The sequence below is a fragment of the Pygocentrus nattereri genome, chromosome 5 (assembly GCF_015220715.1).
Source record: "Pygocentrus nattereri isolate fPygNat1 chromosome 5, fPygNat1.pri, whole genome shotgun sequence".
Taxonomy (NCBI): Eukaryota; Metazoa; Chordata; class Actinopteri; order Characiformes; family Serrasalmidae; genus Pygocentrus; species Pygocentrus nattereri.
Genome location: NC_051215.1, coordinates 11,335,802 through 11,359,152, shown reverse-complemented (window position 1 = coordinate 11,359,152; position 23,351 = coordinate 11,335,802). Strand labels below are relative to the sequence as shown.

At 38.5% G+C, this 23,351-nt stretch overlaps 1 protein-coding gene across 1 annotated transcript; it reads left to right on the top strand.

Annotated features, from left to right (window-relative positions):
* The first annotated feature begins 1,733 nt into the window (after nucleotides 1-1,733).
* Nucleotides 1,734-23,214, top strand: LOC108426099 (GTPase IMAP family member 8-like). The gene is made up of 7 exons (XM_017695360.2): nucleotides 1,734-2,223; nucleotides 2,321-2,451; nucleotides 2,898-2,934; nucleotides 3,012-3,622; nucleotides 6,734-6,748; nucleotides 12,596-13,189; nucleotides 21,853-23,214. The coding sequence occupies exons 1-7, from the start codon at nucleotides 2,199-2,201 to the stop codon at nucleotides 22,678-22,680; spliced, it is 2,241 nt and encodes a 746-aa protein (XP_017550849.2). The 5' UTR covers nucleotides 1,734-2,198; the 3' UTR covers nucleotides 22,681-23,214.
* Nucleotides 23,215-23,351: the final 137 nt, after the last annotated feature.

The window sequence follows — 23,351 nt, the reverse complement described above, 5'->3', positions numbered from 1 at the left end:
AGAATGATGAATGTTGAATAAAACCATTTGTGCTCAGAGATGTTACAGAAACTTAGTTTGACACTTAGTGATCACCTACAGTACTGTGCAAAAGTCTTAGGCACCAAAGACACATTTTCAAAATCTATTTATTTGTGTTTATTTGCTGAGAAGTGTTAATATTTGAATAAACAAAATTTATACAACATTCATTAATAATGAATATGTGTATATATATATATATATATATATATATATATATACACTACCGTTCAAAAGTTTGGGGTCACCCAAACAATTTTGTGTTTTCCATGAAAAGTCATACTTATTCACCACCATACGTTGTGAAATGAATAGAAAATAGAGTCAAGACATTGACAAGGTTAGAAATAATGATTTGTATTTGAAATAACATTGTTTTTACATCAAACTTTGCTTTCGTCAAAGAATCCTCCATTTGCAGCAATTACAGCATTGCACACCTTTGGCATTCTAGCTGTTAATTTGTTGAGGTAAGCTGGAGAAATTGCACCCCACGCTTCTAGAAGCAGCTCCCACAAGTTGGATTGGTTGGATGGGCACTTCTGGCGTACCATACGGTCAAGCTGCTCCCACAACAGCTCAATGGGGTTCAGATCTGGTGACTGCGCTGGCCACTCCATTACCGATAGAATACCAGCTGCCTGCTTCTGCTGTAAATAGTTCTTGCACAATTTGGAGGTGTGTTTAGGGTCATTGTCCTGTTGTAGGATGAAATTGGCTCCAATCAAGCGCTGTCCACTGGGTATGGCATGGCGTTGCAAAATGGAGTGATAGCCTTCCTTATTCAGAATCTGGTTAGAGCCTGTTTGTGCTGTCCTCTGAAGGGAGTAGTACACACCATTGTAGGAAATCTTCAATTTCTTAGCAATTTCTCGCATGGAATAGCCTTCATTTCTAAGAACAAGAATAGACTGTCGAGTTTCAGATGAAAGTTCTCTTTTTCTGGCCATTTTGAGCGTTTAATTGACCCCACAAATGTGATGCTCCAGAAACTCAATCTGCTCAAAGGAAGGTCAGTTTTGTAGCTTCTGTAATGAGCTAGACTGTTTTCAGATGTGTGAACATGATTGCACAAGGGTTTTCTAATCATCAATTAGCCTTCTGAGCCAATGAGCAAACACATTGTACCATTAGAACACTGGAGTGATAGTTGCTGGAAATGGGCCTCTATATACCTATGTAGATATTGCACCAAAAACCAGACATTTGCAACTAGAATAGTCATTTACCACATTAGCAATGTATAAAGTGTATTTGTTTAAAGTTAGGACTAGTTTAAAGTTATCTTCATTGAAAAGTACAGTGCTTTTCCCTCAAAAATAAGGACATTTCAATGTGACCCCAAACTTTTGAACGGTAGTGTATATATATATATATATATATATATATATATATATATATGTATACATATGTAACCCAGTCGAATTTCCCAATTATTGAATTTATTTATTTATTTTGTTCCATAGGAAATTCTAGAAAACCTCATTTTAATTTGTGCAGTAGTTGGTATGCGCTCACACACCTTAATTCACTTGATTTCCCTTGAGATATATATATATATATATATATATATATATATATATATATATATATATATATATATATATATATGTTTTTGTGGTTGTGCTAGGTGATTGGTTCTGTCATCTGTCAATAAAAAGTCTGATTTGTGGGCGGGACTAGGAGCTGCGTGGAGAGCGGAAGAGAGAGACAGTGAGCTAAGCGAGTTCAACCAAGCGGTAACTTATGATAGTTCGGGTTTCAAAGGTGTCCCAAAATGTGGTGGACGGACAGTTAGACCACCTCGGTGACACTTTTAAGAACATTGTCTAAGGACACGGAGAGTGTTACCGGAAAGCCCAATGAGCTACACGGAACTGGAGCCGCTAAAGAGAGGGCTGTAAGCAACTGCAGCGACTGGCTCTGGAGCTGCTGCCGCCTCTGGCTCGCGAGATTATAACGTCATTGTGAAAAAAAAACCGGCGTGCACCGCAGCGAGCCAGGTGGCTGTAATCTCAACTATTTTCACTCTATTGCTTCAGGTCAAACTCCTCCTTTCAGGACAACCTTCCACTCTTGAGCCTGTTTTTCTTTTTCAGTTTCTGTTTCGTTTCCACAAAGAACCAAAAAGAGAAGCGTATCCTTGAAGGAACATGAAACTCCATCACTGACAGGCGATGAGATTCTCAACTGCAATGGGAGGTAAAATCAGATGTTTCAATGTGTTTAAATACTTAAAGCATTCTAATAGTGTCCAGACTTCGCTGTAAGCTTTGTTTATTTACTTTTTTTTTCTTAGAAAACACTTCCAACTCCCCATCAGCTTCTGAAAATCAGGTTGGTACAGGACAGTCAGCACCGTACAGGACCTGGCTGACTTATTCTACACTGCTACCATGCTTTGTTCTAATGGCAGCGATTGGGTTACAGGTAAGTGGCAAGAAATGTAGTTGTTCATGTGTTTGGTTTGTATTTCTGTATATTGACATCGTATAAATTCTCTAGACATGTAAATATTCTCTCTAATTCTTAAACTCATGATTTAGCCTTACATATAAACTATTTTTAAGTTAATTAAAAGTAGACTAATTGCTAATTACTGTGAATCATAATGCAATTATGATTAATGCAACAGTGTCTACATTCTTGTACTCCCCAGAAAGTGATTCTTCCTCAAATATATAAAATATTAAGGCATTTCACAAATCTAGACCTCTGTCAAGCCATGTTGGCAATTATGTTGGCAACCTCATCATGTATACACAAGCGAGTTACTATATGATTGATGTTTCATGTTTTACTCTAACAGACATTTGTGTGTTGTTTTGTGCTGCTCTGAAAACAACTAACTGACAAAGTTCAAAATTCCTCCCCAGACTTTCAAGCAACAGAACAGCTCTGTGAGTGACAAAGGTATGTTCTCTAAAATCAGAACAATGCTATAAATATACAAAAACACAAGTTATACAACTAATTTCATGATCCAACAGCGCAAGACTTAACCGGTGAGCTTCGGATCCTGATGATTGGAAAGACGGGTGTGGGCAAGAGTGCGACAGGAAACACCATCCTGCGTGAAAATGCCTTCAAATCTGAGCTCTCCTCTTCCTCTGTAACCTCACAGTGTGAAAAAGTCAGCGGCAATGTGAACAAAAGAAAAGTCACTGTTATTGACTCTCCAGGTCTGTTTGATACTGAGTTAACTGTGGATGAGGTTGTTAATCGGATTAAACTGTGCATTCCGCTGTCTGCTCCAGGTCCACATGTCTTTCTAGTCGTGATTCAGGTAGGTAGATTTACAGAGGAAGAGAGAAAAACTGTTGAGATATTTCAAGCCATTTTCGGCCAGGAGTCCTCCAGGTACACCATGGTGCTGTTCACCCATGGAGATCAACTTGGGAAGCAGAATATTCATCATTTTGTACGAAACAACTCAAATCTTTTGGATTTCATCAAGAAGTGCAACGGCCGATATCACATGTTCAATAACAAAGATCAGGAACCGGACCAAGTCCTTCAGCTTCTGGACCAGATTGATAAGATGGTCACTGGAAATGGTGGAGAACACTACACCACAGGGATGCTAGAGGAGGCTGAGAGAGTGACAGAAGCAGAGAAACAGAGGATCTTGAAAGAGAATGAAGCACAGAGACAGAAAGAGATAGAGAAACTGAGAGCACAGTTAGAGAAGGAAATGTTGGAAAATGTTTAGATTCACTGTGAGATACCAGATCATTATTATTGAGTAAAAGGAGAAAGTTTAATGAACTTTGTTGAGTATGAACTTTTTAAAGTGCACAGCCCTGAAGCCTCCTGTACATACAGACTCCTGTGATAAACACTATGATGTTAAAGTTTTTATTTTATCTGTGTCCTTCAACTCAAAAAAAGCCAAAAATCAACAACATAAAGCTAAATTAATGTTTAAGTCCTTTAACTTGAAAGAGCTTGGCGATATTCACTGTATTAAAAATCCTGTTGTTAAGCTGAGCTACAGTGTAAGAATAAAACGCATATAAAATTGTTAGCCAGGTCTAAAGTTTATACTCATCCTTAGCTTTTTTTCCCATCTGATGACTTTAAATTTGAATCTTCCTCAATGATTTTGTACTAAATCTTCTCTGATTTTGTTTTGTCTCCTAAAACAATGTGTTATGACTTTAGTGATAGTAAAGATCAAGATCATCTTGGTGTCCACTACAGTGGATATTTACAAAATAGTTGTTTTTCGGTCCCAGAAATAATTCAGCTGCTCTCTGAACTCATTAAAGAAACAGTTTTCCACTGAAAAATGATTCTATATAGCACCAAAAAGGGTTCTGCTATTGTTATGATCAAGCTCCATGAATCTGAAGAACCATTTCACCATGCAAAGAAACATTTAAGCACGAAATGGGTCTATATAGAACTTAGGGTTCTAAATAGAGCAATTATCTTTAAGAAAGAACTCTTGAAGAAGCATATTTTTTTTTTAAAGTGTAGTGCAAAGAACACTCCTGCTCATATCAACTCATATCAGCTCATATCATATTTACTCAGCTACCACTTGTGTGTGCAGTCTGAAGGGAGGGTGAGCTTGTATCACAAAATGGGGATGTAAAGCTGAGAGATCAGAATATTCTAGTATTTCATGTTTATATTCTAAACTACTGCCATTCCATGAGTTTTATGCTCGCTTCGAGGTCCTCAACCCTGGCAGACCAAGAGACACTATGGCCACACGAAACACATCACTCACTGTGACATCAGTGGATGTGTGCAGGACCTTGAGGAGAATAAACCCACGGAGAGCAGCCGGCCCAGACAACATCCCCAGGCGTGCACTCAGGGTTTGCTCATCAGAACTGGCCAATGTGTTTGTGGACATATTCAATCTGTCCCTTGCGCAAGCTTTTGTGCCATCCTGCTTCAAGTCAACCACCATTGTACCCCTCCCAAAGAAAAGCATTGTGACCAGCCTAAATGACTATCGCCCTGTTGCACTCACCCCAATCGTGATGAAGTGCTTCGAGAGAATAGTCATGACTCACATCCAAGAGACCATTCCAAACACTATAGACCCTCTTCAGTTTGCATACTGACGGAACAGGTCCACAGACGACGCAGTGAACACAGCCCTTCACACAGCCCTCACACACCTGCAGGGCAAGGACACCTATGTCAGGATGCTCTTCATTGACTACAGCTCAGCATTTAACACGGTCATCCCACACAAACTCAGAAAAGCTCCTCACCCTCGGACTGACACCTGCTCTCTGCAATCAGATAGACCCCAGTCAGTCAGAGTCGGCAGCCACACATGATACTACAGTCGTTGGACTGATGACTGGTGGGGACGAGACAGCATACAGGAAAGAGGTGGCTGAGCTGGTGGCCTGGTGTCATAACAACAATCTCTCCTTGAATGCAGACAAGACCAAGGAAATGATTGTTGATCCAAGGAGAAAGCGGGAGCATGTTGGTGAGACAGAGGTGGAGAGGGTGAAAACCTTCAAATTCCTTGGCATCCACATCAGTGAGGATCTCACCTGGTCTCACAATACACACCTTATCATCAGGAAGTCCCAGCAGCGACTGTAGTTTCTGAGAAGGCTGAGGAAATTTGGCATGCCAGCCAAAATTCTCAGCACCTTCTATAGGAGTACGATCAAGAGTGTTCTTACCAGCTCCATCACGGTCTGGTATGGAAACTGCAATGCTCAGGACAGGAAGGCTCTCCAGCGTGTAATCAAAACTGCCCAGTCCATCTCAGGAGCAGCCTTCCCTACACTACAGGACATTTATCACACCAGGGTCATCAGAAGGGCACAAAACATCATCAGGGACAGTGCACACCCCCAGCACAGACTCTTCATGCTCCTACCTTCAGGCAGACGTTACAGGAGTGTGAAGTCCAGGACAACTAGACTGACCAACAGTTTCTATTCACAGGCCATCAGGCTGGTGAACACCTCACTAACTACTTCCCCCCTCCCAATCTGAACTGATTTAACCTTGCACTCAACAACTGCACCTTACCTGCACTGTACTGCTGCTGTTAGAACAATACTGTTTACATCTATTACTGCACAGAGTAATATTGTTTACTGTTTACATCTGTTTACATCTGTTTACATCTGTTTTCATCTGTCACTTGATGCACTTTATGAACAGCTGCTACACTTATTTGCACATACGCACGTGTAACTTTAATTTTATTTCAACTTTGCACATACTGTACACTTTTTGCTTTTACCTTTTACTACGGATTTTTAGAGTTATTCTTATATTTTCTTTTTTTTATTCTCTAAAGAGTATATATGGTGAAAGGAGGAACAGCAAAGTAAGAATTTCATTATACAGTGCAACTGCCTGTTCTGCTGTGCACATGACAATAAAACTCTTGAATCTTGAATAAAACTCTTGAATCTTGAATCTTGAATTCCACCAAAATACATAATTGGAAGAGGGACAGAGGGACATTTTCTGTTCTTTTACATTTACAAAATATTTACAAATAGATATATAAACTGGCCTTGACTCTCATTACTTGACTCTCATTTCAGTATGTTGTATTTTCAGTGGTTTCAAAGTTGAGTATGGTTGCAAAATTGCAAATCATAAAAATGAGCATACAAAATTATACATTAATAAATTTGGTGTATCTGTAGAATCAAACTCACATCTGGTTGCAGGTTTGAGCAGAATAGTTTAACAACCTGAGAAAATAAAGATTAAAAAAAAAATGGTTATGGTAATAATTGTGTACATGAGAATCCTTGGTATGTGTGATTCAGGTGATTTAGTTTGCGCTTGCCAACATCCATCCATTTTCTAAGCCGCTTCTCCGTCAGGGTCACGGGGGGATGCTGGAGCCTATCCCAGCAGTCTTCGGGTGGAAGGCAGGATACACCCTGGACAGGTCGCCAGTCCATCACAGGGCAGACAGACACAGACAGTCACTCACACCTAGGGGCATGTCCTTAGTATGTCCAATTGGCCTGACTGCATGTCTTTGGACTGTGGGAGGAAACCTGAGAACCCAGAGGAAACCCACACAGACACGGGGAGAACATGCAAACTCCACACAGAGAGGACCCCGGTCACCCGGCCTGGGAATCAAACCCAGGCCCTCCTCGTTGTGAGGCGATAGCGCTACCCACCACGCCACTGTGCCGCGGCTTGCCAATGTTTTGGACATAAACCTGGCCTTTAGTCAGTAGGAAGTGTAAATAGACAAATGCTTGATAAGATTCTCAATAATTGCCTTTATTTGCCATGAAAGAGCAAACTGTAGCCTATTCCATGACTGGGGAGACTGTTCTGTGGATTGTGGTTTTGTGCTGGACTGCAACACATATTTATGCCTATTTAGACTGTATAGCAGCAAGCGAACTTACAGCCTCTGAAATGAGCCACAGGTAAAATGAGTCCAGGTGATGAAGTGAGTGGACCAGTGTTGGCTCCTACACTAGCAATCTCTCCAGCATAAGAGTGCACAATTACAATCCTGGTATAATCGCTCTCTCTGAATGGGGTATGGAGTTTGACAACTACTACCTGGAAAAAAAGGAGAAAGAAGCTGGCATGTAGTGTTCTAGAAACATAATTATACTACACTGTCACATTATTTTATTATTTAAAATAGAAATGAAACAATAAAAATGACAACTTTTACATTTGATCCTTTTTGGTTCTTCCATTTATGTTCTGTTGCTTCCTGCCAAACTCCGTCTTTGAGGATCATTGGCTCTCGTGCCTGCTTTCCTTTTCTTGGTTAACAGATGGTGAGCACATTTGTAATGGAGTAATAGGACAGCTGGTTTATGCATACGTGTGAACAATAATCCGTGAAGAAATAAAAGAGAAACGTGTTATTCAAGGATCACAAAACTCCATCACCGACAGTGAATGAGATTCTCAACTGCAATGGCACATAAAATCCAACCTCTTCAGATGACTTTATGTGCCTAAATATTTAAAGCCCTCTAATAGTGTTCAGATGCTGATGTAAAATTAATGAATCTACTTAATTTTTTATTAACTTATTTATTTTCAGAAAGCAATTATAACTCTCCTGCTGCTTCTGAAAAGCAGGTTGGTACAGGGCTTCCTATCTTTTGTCTTAAGATCTGACAGGTCAAGATAAGATTTTTCAAAATTCATATAAGAGAAGCGAATCTTACAGCATCTAATCTCATTAGGAATTATTAAACTACTCGATCAAAGTCCATAATCACCTCCTTGTTTCTATGCTCACTGTCCATTTTATCAGCTCTACTTACTATATAGGTGCACTTTGTAGTTCTACAACTACAGATTGTAGTCCATCTGTTTCCCTGCATACTTTCAATCAATCAATCAACCTTTATTTTGACTCGGAAGTACATTGATGGCAACCCTCATTTTCAATGTAGCCAAGCATTGACAAAAACAGGGACTGACATGACATGACAAGAAAATAATAACTACATTTAATCATTTAAATTAAAAAAAAATTTAAAATAACTAATAAAAGATAAAAACAGATAAAAATAGAACTTGAGATTTGAATGATAAGAAATTAAGATCAAAAGATAAGATATTAATAAGGTAATAATACAATAACACAAATTAAAAAGTAATGATATTAAAAATAAAATGAGAGAAAAGAAATAAATATAAAAAAGATAAATAAAAAAGAAATAAAGAACTAAGGAGAACTAAAACCAAAAATAAAAGTTAAGAATAAATAAGATTAAGTAAAACAGGTACAGGCTGTCTGAAGGTGGTTTGATATTAAAAGTTTAAAATGACACCAGTGACACAGTGAAGAGTGACACCAGTGAGCCGAGTTTTAGTGTTTCCTGTAGTGAATTCCAGCTCATTGGTGCACGGAACTAAAAGCAGATTTTCCCAGTTCAGTAAAAACTCTTGGCACCTGGCAGCTGATCCAATTACTAGAGCGAATCTGATAATTACTGTTATTTGTATTCATCAGTGAAGTGATGTATTCAGGCGAATGACCGGAAAGTGTCAGCACTGCAGTAGAAACACAAAGGTGTTCATAATGTTATGCCTGATCTGTGTATACAATAAACAATATAACACAGAATTTGCAATATACAATATATTGTGGAGGGCGGCACGGTGGCATGGTGGGTAGCGCTGTCGCCTCACAGCAAGGAGGGCCTGGGTTCGATTCCCCGGCCGGGTGACCGGGGTCCTCTCTGTGTGGAGTTTGCATGTTCTCCCCGTGTCTGCGTGGGTTTCCTCTGGGTTCTCCGGTTTCCTCCCACAGTCCAAAGACATGCAGTCAGGCCAATTGGTTGTGCTAAATTGTCCCTAGGTGTGAGTGACTGTCTGTGTCTGTGTGTCTGCCCTGCGATGGACTGGCGACCTGTCCAGGGTGTATCCTGCCTTCCGCCTGAAGACTGCTGGGATAGGCTCCAGCTCCCCCCCGCGACCCTGACGGAGAAGCGGCTTAGAAAATGGATGGATGGAATATATTGTGGAGGAGAGAATAATTTTGTCTGTGCATTATTACAAATCCTGGAAATCTTATGAACAGACTATAGTGATATACAGTATTTGATATACAGCTGATTAATCTTATTGCAATAAGAAAAAAATCTTGAAACAAGTTGTTTGAATATTTATACTTCTGTACAAACTGTAACAGATGATGTAAGAACACTTGATCCTGGATGAATAAAATTTAACAGTAGATCTTCTTATTATATATTTTTTTGTCTCAAAAAGAACCTTTTGTAGAGATTTTGTGATTATATGATGTAAATTAATGCTTCAAGTCAAATAATGACTAATGTAAGATCCCAAAAATTCTAAAGATTTTACAGCAGATAGCGACTATCCAAAACCTGCACTGTAGGTTTTACATTCTGTATCTTGCTATAATCCACAATGATCTCCACTGCTTTTGGTGGATTAAACTGAACGTGTTATTAGTACACCATGATACTGATCTGCTCACCTCGTGTGGAAACTGGTATTATTTCTGTAACAAGGCCTATTATATTTCTGCATATTTCAGAATTTTAACAGATTGACGTAGTACACGTCTGAGGCCCCCTGTACTAAGTGGCAAACACTATATTATTTGTTTTACTTTAACTGTTTCCTTCCAGTTAAAAGGGTCAGAAATCAACAGCATAAAGCTAAGTTAACTTTTAAATCCATTAACTTGTGAAAAAGCTTGGCGATATTCACCATATTAAAAATGATAAAGCTGAGCTAAAATCTAAGATTAAAACATACAAAATTGTTAGAAATGCCTCAAAATGTGGTGAAATGCTTGATAAATATCACTGTCAACTGGCTCAATATGCTAATTGATTAGAATTCACTACTGAGGTTGTATGTAATACTGTCAAAGCAACCAAAGTAAGTGTTATGGGCCTTGTGGGTCTCATGATGAGGACTTTGATGGAGAAAATACAGAAAAAGCCGACACTGCTAATGGGGCTGTCAGTGCTGGGTTGACCAGGCGGCTCTGGGGTGCATCCATCCATCCATCCATCCATCCATCCATCCATCCATCCATCCATCTATCTATCTATCTATCTTGCAAAGTTGCAGATCATATCATACAAATGTTTGTAAATTTGTCAGATTTTGTAGCCATGAAAGAGCAAATTGTAGCCTGACTGGACAGACTGTTTTATGGATAATGGTTTTGTGACTGCAGCACACATTTATGTTTATTCAGGCTTTGTACATACTGATGAATAATGTGAAGAGTATTCCTTTTTCCTTTTAAGACATATCACACATTTCTTTTTTATATTGATGATAAAATAATTAACTACTGTCCTATATGTAAGGCATCTGTACAGAGCACAATCACTGGGCAAAAACAATGGTGAAATCAACAATATTTAATGAAGATTTTTAGAGCAAAAAACTCAAACTGAAAAGCAAGGCAAGTGCAATAACTCTGTAAAAGGAGATAATCACAGACAAGGTGAGGGGGAGGGGGGAGCAGGGCTGGTTGAGACTGCAGAGAAACAGACAGACATTGTGAAATGAGCTAGAGGTAAAATGAGTCTAGGTGATGAGGTGAGCAGACCAATGATAGCTCTTGCTCTAGTTCTGTCTACGTCTCTCCCACATGAGGGTGCAAAACAAGTCCCAGATGAGATGTGTTTATGCTCTGTTGCTTCAGGCCAAACTCCTCCTTTGAGCACAACCATTGGCTCCTCAGCCCGCTTCCCTTTTCTTAGTTGCCATTTCATTTCCATGAAGAAACGAAAGACAAATGTGTGATTCCAGGAACATGAAACTGCATCACTGAGAGTGGATGAGATTCTCATCTGCAATGGAAGGTAAAACCAAACCTCTGCAAAACCTCTTCAGATGCTTTAGTGTGTCTAAATACTTAATGTACTCTAATAGTGTCCAATGTTTGCAGTAAATTTAATTGCTTTACTTATTTATTTACTTTTCTGAAATTATTATTTATTTACTTTTCTGTCTCTCCTGCAGCTTCTGAAAATCAGCTTGGTACAGGACAGTCAGCACGGTACAGGACCCGGCTGACTTATTCTATACTGCCAGTAGTCTTTGTTCTAATAGCAGCAATTGGGTTACAGGTAAGTGTTACGGAACGCAGATATTCATGTGCTTGGTTTGTATTTCTCTACCTGGGAAATTTTTAAACCTGATGCAGCCCCACAGAAAAAAGATAAACTGTCGGTAACAACGGTGTTATGTGCTTGTTTTTTTTTTTTTTGTTGTTGTTGTTGTTTTTTTCATTCAGAAAGAGACCTTTCAGCGATACATAAAGTGCTTTGTAAAGTAAAAAAGTAGAGTAACTGCTAATTACTATTGTAATGTGGCAGAACAGACCAGACACTCACGGTAAAAGCAAAAGTTGGAGGCTTTAATGTAACAAGGATCAATTAAACATGGCATTGTAAAACAGATGACAGTCAAAACCTCAGAGGCTACCAACAATCATAAGAGACATTAAAGAGATTGTCGAGAAACAAGCTGAGGTCAAAATCAAGGGACAAAACACGAGAATAAGTAGAATAAGACAAAGACAAATAAACAAGGTCTAAAAACAAGCAGGACCAGAGCTGAGTAGCAGAATAGAGAACAATGCTCGGTATTCATTTGTTTGAACAGAGGCAGTAAATGACAATGACTGAACAGGACAGACCAGTTGAAGTTAATGACAGTTAGGTGCAGCCTAATTAAGGTGACTGGGATCTGGAGACTGGTTGCTGATTGGCTGATGCAGGTAGGGTGAGCGTCACATGCTCTCTCGATGTCCCAGAGTCCAGGAGATTATCAATGTCCGGAGAGTTTACCAACTGTGTTGGCAAAACCATCATGTATACACAAATGAATTACTATATGATTGATATTACATGTTTCACTCTAACAGACTTTTGTGTGCCATAATAATGTTCTGCTCAGAAAACAACTAACTGTCCAAGTTCAAAATTCCTCCCCAGACTTTCAAGCAACAGAACAGCTCTGAGAGTGACAAAGGTATGTTCTCTAAAATCAGAACAATGCTATAAATATACAAAAACTCAAGTTATACAACTAATTTAATGATCCAACAGCGCAAGACTTAACCGGTGAGCTTCGGATCCTGATGATTGGAAAGACGGGTGTGGGCAAAAGTGCGACAGGAAACACCATCCTGCGTGAAAATGCCTTCAAATCTGAGCTCTCCTCTTCCTCTGTAACCTCACAGTGTGAAAAAGTCAGCGGCAATGTGAACGAAAGAAAAGTCACTGTTATTGACTCTCCAGGTCTGTTTGATACTGAGTTAACTGTGGATGAGGTTGTTAATCGGATTAAACTGTGCATTCCGCTGTCTGCTCCAGGTCCACATGTCTTTCTAGTCGTGATTCAGGTAGGTAGATTTACAGAGGAAGAGAGAAAAACTGTTGAGATATTTCAAGCCATTTTCGGCCAGGAGTCCTCCAGGTACACCATGGTGCTGTTCACCCATGTAGATCAACTTGGGAAGCAGAATATTCATCATTTTGTACGAAACAACTCAAATCTTTTGGATTTCATCAAGAAGTGCAACGGCCGATATCACATGTTCAATAACAAAGATCAGGATCCGGACCAAGTCCTTCAGCTTCTGGACCAGATTGATAAGATGGTCACTGGAAATGGTGGAGAACACTACACCACAGGGATGCTACAAGAGGCTGAGAGAGCGATAGAAGCAGAGAAACAGAGGATCTTGAAAGAGAATGAAGCACAGAGACAGGAAGAGATAGAGAAACTGAGGGCACAGTTAGAAGGGGAAAGGTTGGAAAGGGCGATAGAAATTGAAATGGAGAAACAGGAAAGAATGGCAAGGTATCAAGCTGAAAGAAGCAGCTCTGTGTTTACCCGCTTTGGTCAATTTGTATATAAGGTTTTCCGTATGTTCTTTTAAATATGATTTTAAGAGAAAAATCTGAAGGAAAAGTTTGATACTTTTTACTGCCAATAACATGTTTGTGGTAATTCTATCTAGTGCATCAATGTAACACATGAAACATACAGTGTACAATATGAAATGTACAGAATATTGTGTTGGACATATTTGAAAAATTTGACATCATATAGTACAGAGGAATCATGAAAAATCACGCAGTAATTGTATCTGTGCATTGATACAAAGGCTGGAAATCTAATGAACAGAATATATTGATGTTCACAGAAGTTTTTTAACCTTATATACTCTCCAGAAGAGTTTATTAACCTTGTATAGAGCTCAGAACTGTTTATTAACATTAACATAGTGGGAAAAAGCTGTTCTTGAAATAAGTTGTCTTAGTTTTTAAAGATCTGGAGCACCTCTCAGAAGAAAGTGCCTGAAAAAGATGCTGAATGAGAGAAATGTGTAATTATTTTCTTGGCTGGTTTAGGGGTTTACTGAGTATAAACTGAAATGAAGGAAGAGGTATTCTGGTTGTCTTTGAAGCTTCACCCGCAATACCTTGCAAATTATTATGAGTTTGAATATCTGTACTTCTGTACAAACTGTAACAGATGACGTAAGAACACTGTTGATCCTGGATGAATAAAATTTAACAGTAATCTTCTTATTTCACGTTTTTTCTCTCAAAAAGAACCTTTGTAGAGGTTTTGTGATTATATGATGTAAATTAATGTTCCATTATAATATATATAATAATAATAATATATAATAATAACTAATGTAAGATCTAAGTTAATGCGAAATAAAGCAAAATTAATGTTTAAATCCATTAACTTTTGAAGGAGTTTGGCGATATTCACCAAATTAAAAATTATGTCATAAAGATGAGCTAAAATCTAAGAATAAAACACATACAAAATTGTTAGCCAGACCTAAATGTCTCAAAATGTGATAAAAAACTAGATTAATGACACTGTCCTCTGACTGATTGGCTCAATAATAAGTGAACTGATAATCCAATACTAAGGCTGAATGTGACTTATGGGTAAATATGCTAAAATACCTTCATAGCACACCAAAGTAAGTAAGAAAAGCCTGAAAGGGGCATTTCAAGTGCTAAAAATTAAGACTTTGATTGACTTTTGTGATATTTTTGATTATAAAAAACATTGGGCTGTCCCACTGACATTGTCATACTTGCCTCTTCACCAGGTTTAAACTCGTCCTCAGCTTTGTCCTCATCTGATAAATCTAAGTCTGAAACTTCAATTATCTGTACTAAATCTTCTTTGCTTCTCTTTTGTCTCTTAAAACAATGTGTTAAGACTTTAGTTACAGTAAAAGACATGAAGATCATCTTGGTGTCCACTATAGTGCATATTCACAAAATATTTGTTAATCAATCTCAGGAACAATTTAAATGCTCTCTGACTTCATTAAACCAACCATTTCCCATTGAAAATGGTTCTAAACAGCACCAAAAGGGTTCTGTTCCAATTGTACCAGCACAACACCACCACATCGATGTTACTGCAGTGTTGAGAATGATCTACCACCCAAATGGCACCTGTTCTGTGAGAGTCCATGGGGGTCCTGACCACTGAAGAACAGGGTAAAAAGGGACTAACAAAGGATCAGAGAAACAGATCAACTAGAGTCTGTAACTGTAGAACCACAAAGTGCACCTATATAGTAAGTGGAGCATAATGTTATGGTCATAATGCTCCTGATTGGTATTGTTGACTTCTGCTGGTAAGCGTTTGTTTCTTGAAGAAAAACAGGAGTGGAGACTCGAGGAAAAAGAAGTTCAATGAATGTGCGTCTTCCCACCAAGCGAGTGTGCCTAGCTTAGGCATTCATCACTCTTATAGTCACCCCAGTAAAAGCACACCCAACAGGTATTTCTTTGACTCAATGACCCCAGAAGTTACAAAGTTTATAAAGCAAATAGAATAAAATAAAGTAAAATAATATTGAACACTCCCCCCTCTTGACCATACAGAACTGTGGTCAACATAGGTTAATTATTCATATACCCATCTGGACATCAGGTATAGGCATTTTAACTTAAATGTAATCATTTGTCACCACAGAAATATCTCTTATTATGGTAATTTCTACATCTGTTTGTGCTATATGTACATGTTGCATATTCCTAGCTGTATAGCTGATACAACATTGTATCATGGAATAAATTATCAGTACAATAACACAAAATGTGACAAAGATTGGTAAAATTTCACGAGCCACCACAAACCCAACCAAACACTCAGCCAATCTCCTCTGTTTTGATCCATTTGGGTAACATGATTATGTAGATCCTTTAGATCATTAATATACATCTGCAGTGGGATCAATAACATCAGAGCAGCATTCAGGGCCAACTATCGCACAAACACCTCCTTGTTGAGCCAAAACATAATCCAATGCAAATTTATTTTGTAAAATCATGATACTATGAGACTGAAGGGTGTTAGAAATAATACTTAAAGAGTGAGCGGTGTCATTTGCTAACCTCTCAATTGCATGAGATGATTCCCTTATTTGATCTAAAGCCATCATAACTCCATAATTTGGAATGAGTGCACCTAAAAAACAAGACCAGAAAGATTGAGTGCAAGTAAACTGTTCGAAGCATGGATTTGACAAGAGCAAATGTTGCATCGATGTCTAATAAAGAAGAGTTAATGTTGTGTTGTGTCTCTGAAATTTTTGCAGCATAAGCTGAAATCCTTTATGAAGACGCAAAAGATCTAGGGTACTATTCTTATGTAGCTGGACGTTATCTGGTACCAAATATTTAGTACTGGCAAATGTTTCAGTGTCTTTGAACCCCGTACATATTTGGTCATTGCAATTTACTGGCCCACAAGTACTAGGAATGTCTAGAGATATTTCAGACATATCCACCTCAGATGTATTTTCAGGACGATACGTTAAAATGACATGATTTCCTTTATTAGCACTATGATTTGAGAAAAAAATGTGTGAAATTCTGTGGTCTCATTGCTGGTAATAAATAAGTTAATGAACATTGACCATTAAATCCAGCAGGTAATTCACTGAAAGCAGTGCTACCACATAATGCTTTGGGAATTTCCCCTAGAAATGGTGATGCAACTGAATGTTTTTCAACACACCAGGATAATTTAAAAGGAGTTGTCTGTAATATTATAGGATGGAGCATATGTTTTGTCACAAGTTAGCATGCCAGGTGTACAATGCTGAGTGGTCTTTGGCTGGATTACATTGTGGCATGAACTGACATTGAAATTTGGAACATTAGTATGTAACACAGCACATGTATCACAGTCAGAAATAGGATGTCCAGACCATGCCAGTCCTGCGGATACACTTACCGGGTGCGGGATACAAACATTTTGTCCTGGAAATAATTATTAGATTGAATAAAGATTGAAAAGTGTTGTCACTGTCTACATTAGAGACAGGACTACCCAGGAATGGCATGTATGTCAAACAGAATGAAAGTCCTGAAAACAAAGTTCGGATTTATGTTGATCATTTTGGTTGGTGCGATTTCTGCCTTTGAAATTGATCACTGATGATACTGTCTCCTGTTGAACACTCAGATGGTCATCTGTCAGTGGAACTGGAAGTATTCTTGGCTGGTTCAGGTTGTGTGGTTCTTGGGTTTACCCACTTCTGGTATCTGTAAAACAAAAATACCATCAGCAGTATCTTGTTGTCACAGTATGGCCAACATGGAACATACTTGTGGATGTTTGTTCTAACATTGCATTCTGTGCCACCAGTCTGACCCTACCTCACCTTTCGGGTCCTAAGGTCCTAACTGGAAGTGTGGAGACGCTAGTCATCATTTAGGGGTACGGGAAATCTTTACTTTGGGGATCACCACTGCAGCCTACAAACCAACAGTTCTGCCCCAAAGCCCTTCCAGTTAGGCCACCCATGTGTCCCTAAGTAAGGTGGTGGTACAATTTTATAATGTGAAACATGTGTCCATGCTTTTCAACATTGACAGAGAACTGCTTCAACCTTAGCCAAGAGAACTTAGAACAGCCTTTTCGTTTTAGTCTCGCTTTAGTCTAGATGAAATAGCTGTGTGATTCTTATCATGACAGTCCTGACCAAATTGCATCTACTGCAGAAACTTTTAGAAAACTGTGAGAGCAAAGCCAATTGCCACTTCTTTGGCAGTATTACATCTACATGAGCTGAACCAATAGCCACCATGGTCCTGCATGCGAAAACATGCAGTCATAAACCCATAAAACCAATGAAGGTACCTGCAGGTTACACTGAACCCAATACAGCAGCCTTAAAACAGTGAAGGACTGAACTTTTTACTATGGTTAAAGTTATTAACTAGCTGGTTTATGATTCACAGTAGGTTTTATCTACCGTCTATAGTCCTGCTCATGTATAATTGGCTATAAATACGCTCCCTCAGAAGCCATTGTTATTTTAATTGATCCTTCCCCGTGGGAATGACAGAAAACGAAGGTGCTTTTTGGATTAGCATTACAAGTTTATGTGCCACCTTGGGGATGACTGCCCCACCCACAGAGTTGGACTGAGTTTTCCCTAAACTCATTTTACTCTTGTCCTTAAACTTTTTTTTGCATGTGCAAGGACCCTTTTTACCACAGTAGTGGCATGCATCTGTTCCCCCGCTTTGCTTACACCCTGAACTATGGGACACATCCTTTACCACAGTAGCTGTGTGCAGCTGGGCCACCTCAGCTTCTGCAATATCACCATCAGCTATTTGGGAGCACACCTTTGTCTCGTGTGTCGTTAGCATCAAAAAATCACTAGGATGGCTGATTTCTATTGCCGTGTGATCAGGTTGTTCAGGGTGAAAAGGTGTGTTCTTCACAGAAATGTTATCATGTCCATCTTTTACCTTTACTTGTTTTATCAATGCAGGAGCAGCTTCCAGTACAGAAAGATCAAAAGTGTCTCACTGTCACTGGAAGACATGGATTGCCCTCTCTTGGTTTTAAAGTTACCTAAGAAGGATATAACTGTTGTTTTGCTCTAGTTTCCTTCTCTTTTTCAAAGACCTCAAACTTTGCTTCAAGGAGAGCGAGTGAGCGCTGTGTGCTTTCACAAGTTTCCTGAGCACTAACAGCAGCACGTTTGTGATGAGCACATTCTTCTGTTAATTGCTCAATCTTCTAGATTTCCTAGATAAAGGAGGAGAAAATCTGCAAGAACAGAATTCGAGAACTAAAACTGTCCCTCGGTAAGAAACACCTTTCTACCGGATGTACAGCCAACAAACAGGAATAAGTCCTGCAACCTCTCCATACACATCATATGGTGGAATCTACATATAAGACAGACAACACTCCTGCTCTGGCTGTGTGTGTTGTGTTTTGTGTTTCTTTCACTCACCATTAGTGTGTGAGGTGAAGGTTCAGCATCTTTACAGCACAGAATCAGCCACCAGCAGACGGTCACCGGATTCTTGTTTTCCATTCAATGGCAGCAGATGTTTGCAGCATCGGATGTCTAAAAAAGCCAGAAAACTTTGTGGATCTCAGGTCCCACCAGAGTCGCCATAAAATCTGTTGACTTCTGCTAGCAAGCGTTTGTTTCTTGAAGAAAAACAGGAATGGAGACTTGAGGAAAAAGAAGTTTAATGAGTGCGCGTCTTCCCACCAAATCAGTCTCAAATAGCCTTCGCAGTCATCAAACTTATTTTCCCTCCAGTAAAAGCACACCCACCAGTTATTTCTTTGACTCAACTGAGATATAGATAATCCAAATGGCAAGGGAAAACAGAAGGGAACAGAAGTTACAGTTAATAAAGCAAATAGAATAAAATAAAGTAAAATAATATTGAACAGTATGTACACACACACACACACACACACATACATATATATATATATATATATATATATATATATATATATAAGCATACTTTAAGTCTCATCACTTCATCATGTTCTGCCAGTTAAGCTTTAGTTCTCCTTTATTGATTAGCTGTAAATAAGACAACAATCTACCTAGAAAGTTTGTGAAACACAGTCACCAAAGTTAAACATGACTGCGAAGTTTCAAATCCCATCACAAAATGAGTTTACAAAAAATTTACGACAGTGTTATAAATTTGTTATAGCAAAATAGTTTTAAAACCTCAAAAAAAAAAGCTTAATTTATGATTGATTCATCCTACTCAATATAAATGTCCTCAATAATATAAATAAAAAATAGAAAATAACCATTGTTATAATAATAATAATTGTGCACTTGGGAATCCTTGTAATAAAATCTCAGGTTTTTCAGTTTCCTGTTGCCAGTGAGTTTTTAGAAATTGCAGTGTTTTGGCCTTTATTGATATTGTGTTTTTATTGTGCTGCTATAACCTCTTGCCACTAGGCGACACAGTTACTTAGTACTTCTTGCTACTAGGTGATGCAATTTCCTGTTTCTTCCATGGTAGCAGAGCACTTTGTGAGCACAGCATTGCACAGCTTACTGTTCTGATAAACATCTCCTTCCATCCTGCATGCAATCATTTATCCAAACATTGTCTGTAAGTAGATGCAAAACTATCAGGCTAAAGTTTGATATTAGCCATTTATTTGATGTTGAAAATGTGAGTGATTGTAAATTATTAAGCCTCCTAGCTGTTAAACATAGTGAGCAAGGCAACTGAGTTGTGCAGGATGTATTTGTAGTAGTGTATGTTCATTTGAAACATTTTACTGAGTTCCAGGCGCACTCTTCCAGTGAATTAATTTCTGCCTTTTATGCTCTGTTGTTCAGGCCAAGCTCCGCCTTTGACTGTCGGCTCTTGAGCCTGCTTTCCTTTTCTTGGTTTCATTTCCATGGAAAAACAAAACGAGAACTCTGTCACTGAGAGTTTGTCAGCTGCAATGGCAGGTAAAGATAAAATCCAACCTCTTCAGATGATTTAATGTGTCTAAATACTTAAAGCACTCTAATAGTGTCCAGACTTCGCTGTAAACTTGATTTATTTTAAATAATTTTTGTATTTAACTGAACTGCAGCTTCTGAAAAGCAAGTTGGGAAAGGACAGTCAGCACCGTCCAGGACCTGGCTGACTTCTACTAAACTGCTGTTATTCATTGTTGTAACAATAGCGGTTGGATTACAGGTAAGTGTCATGAAATGCAGCTATTTATGTGTTTGGTTGTATTTCTGTACCTGGAACATAGAAGATATCGTGTCATTTCTCTCAAATTTCTAAACCCATGATTCAGCCTCAGACAAAACATATACTGTCTAGATTAACTCTAACATTATATATATATAAATATATAATGTTAGTTGTTACTTGTAGTTGTAGTTGTTTTTAAACATATTAAGTTAAAAAAGTAGAGTAAATAGGCTGAACAGACCAGCTGCTCGCAGGAAAAGCAAAAGTTTAAATTAACAATACAAGGACCCATTAAACACAAAACGTAGAAAAACATCCAGGGGTCAAAACCAGATAGAGACTATCATTAATCATTAGAGACATTAAAGAGATGGTCAGGAAACAAACCGAGAGGCAAAACATGAGAATAAGTAGACAAAAAACAAGCAGGACACTGAGTAGCAGTGAAGAGAAGATCTGTCTCTGTTGTTTCATGCAGTGATAGGCAGCAGAGTACACTATATGTATAATGACACTACATTTTTCTACACTGGACAGCGTTTCAGAGCCCCAGACTCCACCATCCTCTCAGATTTCCTTTGCGTGTTATTGTTGATGATAAAATATGACAGTGATGGTGGTGAATAACGAGGAGACTGAACATGTGTCTGTTTATTAGGAGGAATAACATTAACATCAACAATAACATCAGCTTAAACGTTTAGGACACTGATAAACAACACAAAGCACTGACACAATATTCTCCGCTCTCTGTTTATCGCGCTCTAGTTTTATTTGACTTTCTTTACACCAGTAACGACAGCTAACGCTGGCTGTCTGACTAACCAACTTGATTGTGTCTACGTGCCAGCTGTGCACGCAAGGTCGGTTGCTAGGTAACAGACATGACAGTTGATTGTCAGCTTCAATCGAGTAAGTAAAGATTTCCTAACCTGAGATAAGACAAGATGCCATAAAATAAGATTATTAAATTAAGACAAGGCTTGCTTCTGTAATACGAATTCGTGAAAAATCTTATCTTGACCTGTCAGATCTTAAATTAAAACAAAATGAATTTTCTGTAATATGGCCCCAATGTTGGCAGCACCATCAGGTATACATAATCGAGATATGAGTGTTTTACTTTAACAGGTTTTTGTGTCTTATGAGTTGTGAGTTGTGAGTTGTGCTGCTCTGAAAACAACTAACTGACCAAGTTCAAAATTCCTCCCCAGACTTTCAAGCAACAGAACAGCTCTGAGAGTGACAAAGGTATGTTCTCTAAAATCAGAACAATGCTATAAATATACAAAAACACAAGTTATACAACTAATTCAATGATCCAACAGTGCAAGACTTAACCGGTGAGCTTCGGATCCTGATGATTGGAAAGACGGGTGTGGGCAAGAGTGCGACAGGAAACACCATCCTGCGTGAAAATGCCTTCAAATCTGAGCTCTCCTCTTCCTCTGTAACCTCACAGTGTGAAAAAGTCAGCGGCAATGTGAACGAAAGAAAAGTCACTGTTATTGACTCTCCAGGTCTGTTTGATACTGAGTTAACTGTGGATGAGGTTGTTAATCGGATTAAACTGTGCATTCCGCTGTCTGCTCCAGGTCCACATGTCTTTCTAGTCGTGATTCAGGTAGGTAGATTTACAGAGGAAGAGAGAAAAACTGTTGAGATATTTCAAGCCATTTTCGGCCAGGAGTCCTCCAGGTACACCATGGTGCTGTTCACCCATGGAGATCAACTTGGGAAGCAGAATATTCATCATTTTGTACGAAACAACTCAAATCTTTTGGACTTCATCAAGAAGTGCAACGGCCGATATCACATGTTCAATAACAAAGATCAGGATCCGGACCAAGTCCTTCAGCTTCTGGACCAGATTGATAAGATGGTCACTGGAAATGGTGGAGAACACTACACCACAGGGATGCTAGAGGAGGCTGAGAGAGCGATAGAAGCAGAGAAACAGAGGATCTTGAAAGAGAATGAAGCACAGAGACAGGAAGAGATAGAAAAACTGAGAGCACAGTTAGAAGGGGAAAGGTTGGAAAGGGCGATAGAAATTATAATGGAGAAACAGGCAAGAATGGCAAGGTATGAAGCTGAAAGAAGCAGCTCTGTGTTTACCCGCTTTGGTCAATTTGTATATAAGATTGTCCGTATGTTCTTTTAAATATGATTTTAAGAGAAAGATCTGAAGGAAAAGTTTGAGACTTTTTACTGCCAATAACATGTTTGTGGTAATTCTGTCTAGTGCATCAAGATGCAGTTCAACTCTGGTGCAGTATTACATAAAAATACAATGTAACACACATGAAAGAAACAGTGTACAATATGAAATGTACAAAATATTGTGTTGGACATATTTGAAAAATTTGACATCATATAGTACAGAGGAATCATGAAAAATCACGCAGTAATTGTATCTGTGCATTGGTACAAAGGCTGGACATGTAATGAACAGAATATATTGATGTTCACAGAAGTTTTTTAACCTTATATACTCTCCATGAGAGTTTATTAACCTTGTGAAGGTTAATAAAGAGTGAAATGAAGGAAGAGGTATTCCGGTTGTCTTTGAAGCTTCACCCGCAATACCTTGCAAATTATTATGAGTTTGAATATTTGTACTTCTGTACAAACTGTAACAGACGATGTAAGAACACTGTTCATCCTGGATGAATAAAATTTTACAGTAATCTTCTTATTTCACGTTTTTTTCTCTCAAAAAGAACTTTTGTAGAGATTTTGTGATTATATGATGTAAATTAATGTTCCATTTCAAATAATAACTCATGTAAGATCTAAAAATGTGAAAGATTTTACAGCAGATAGCGACTGTCA

What these genes read in the sequence shown, in the direction of transcription:
- LOC108426099 (XM_017695360.2), top strand. Translation starts at nt 2,199, where the DNA reads ATGAGATTCTCAACTGCAATGGGAG. An exon ending in ATTCTCAACTGCAATGGGAG is followed by an intron (nt 2,224 to 2,320) that starts GTAAAATCAGAT and finishes TTTTTTTCTTAG; the next exon opens with AAAACACTTCCAACTCCCCA. An exon ending in TGGCAGCGATTGGGTTACAG is followed by an intron (nt 2,452 to 2,897) that starts GTAAGTGGCAAG and finishes ATTCCTCCCCAG; the next exon opens with ACTTTCAAGCAACAGAACAG.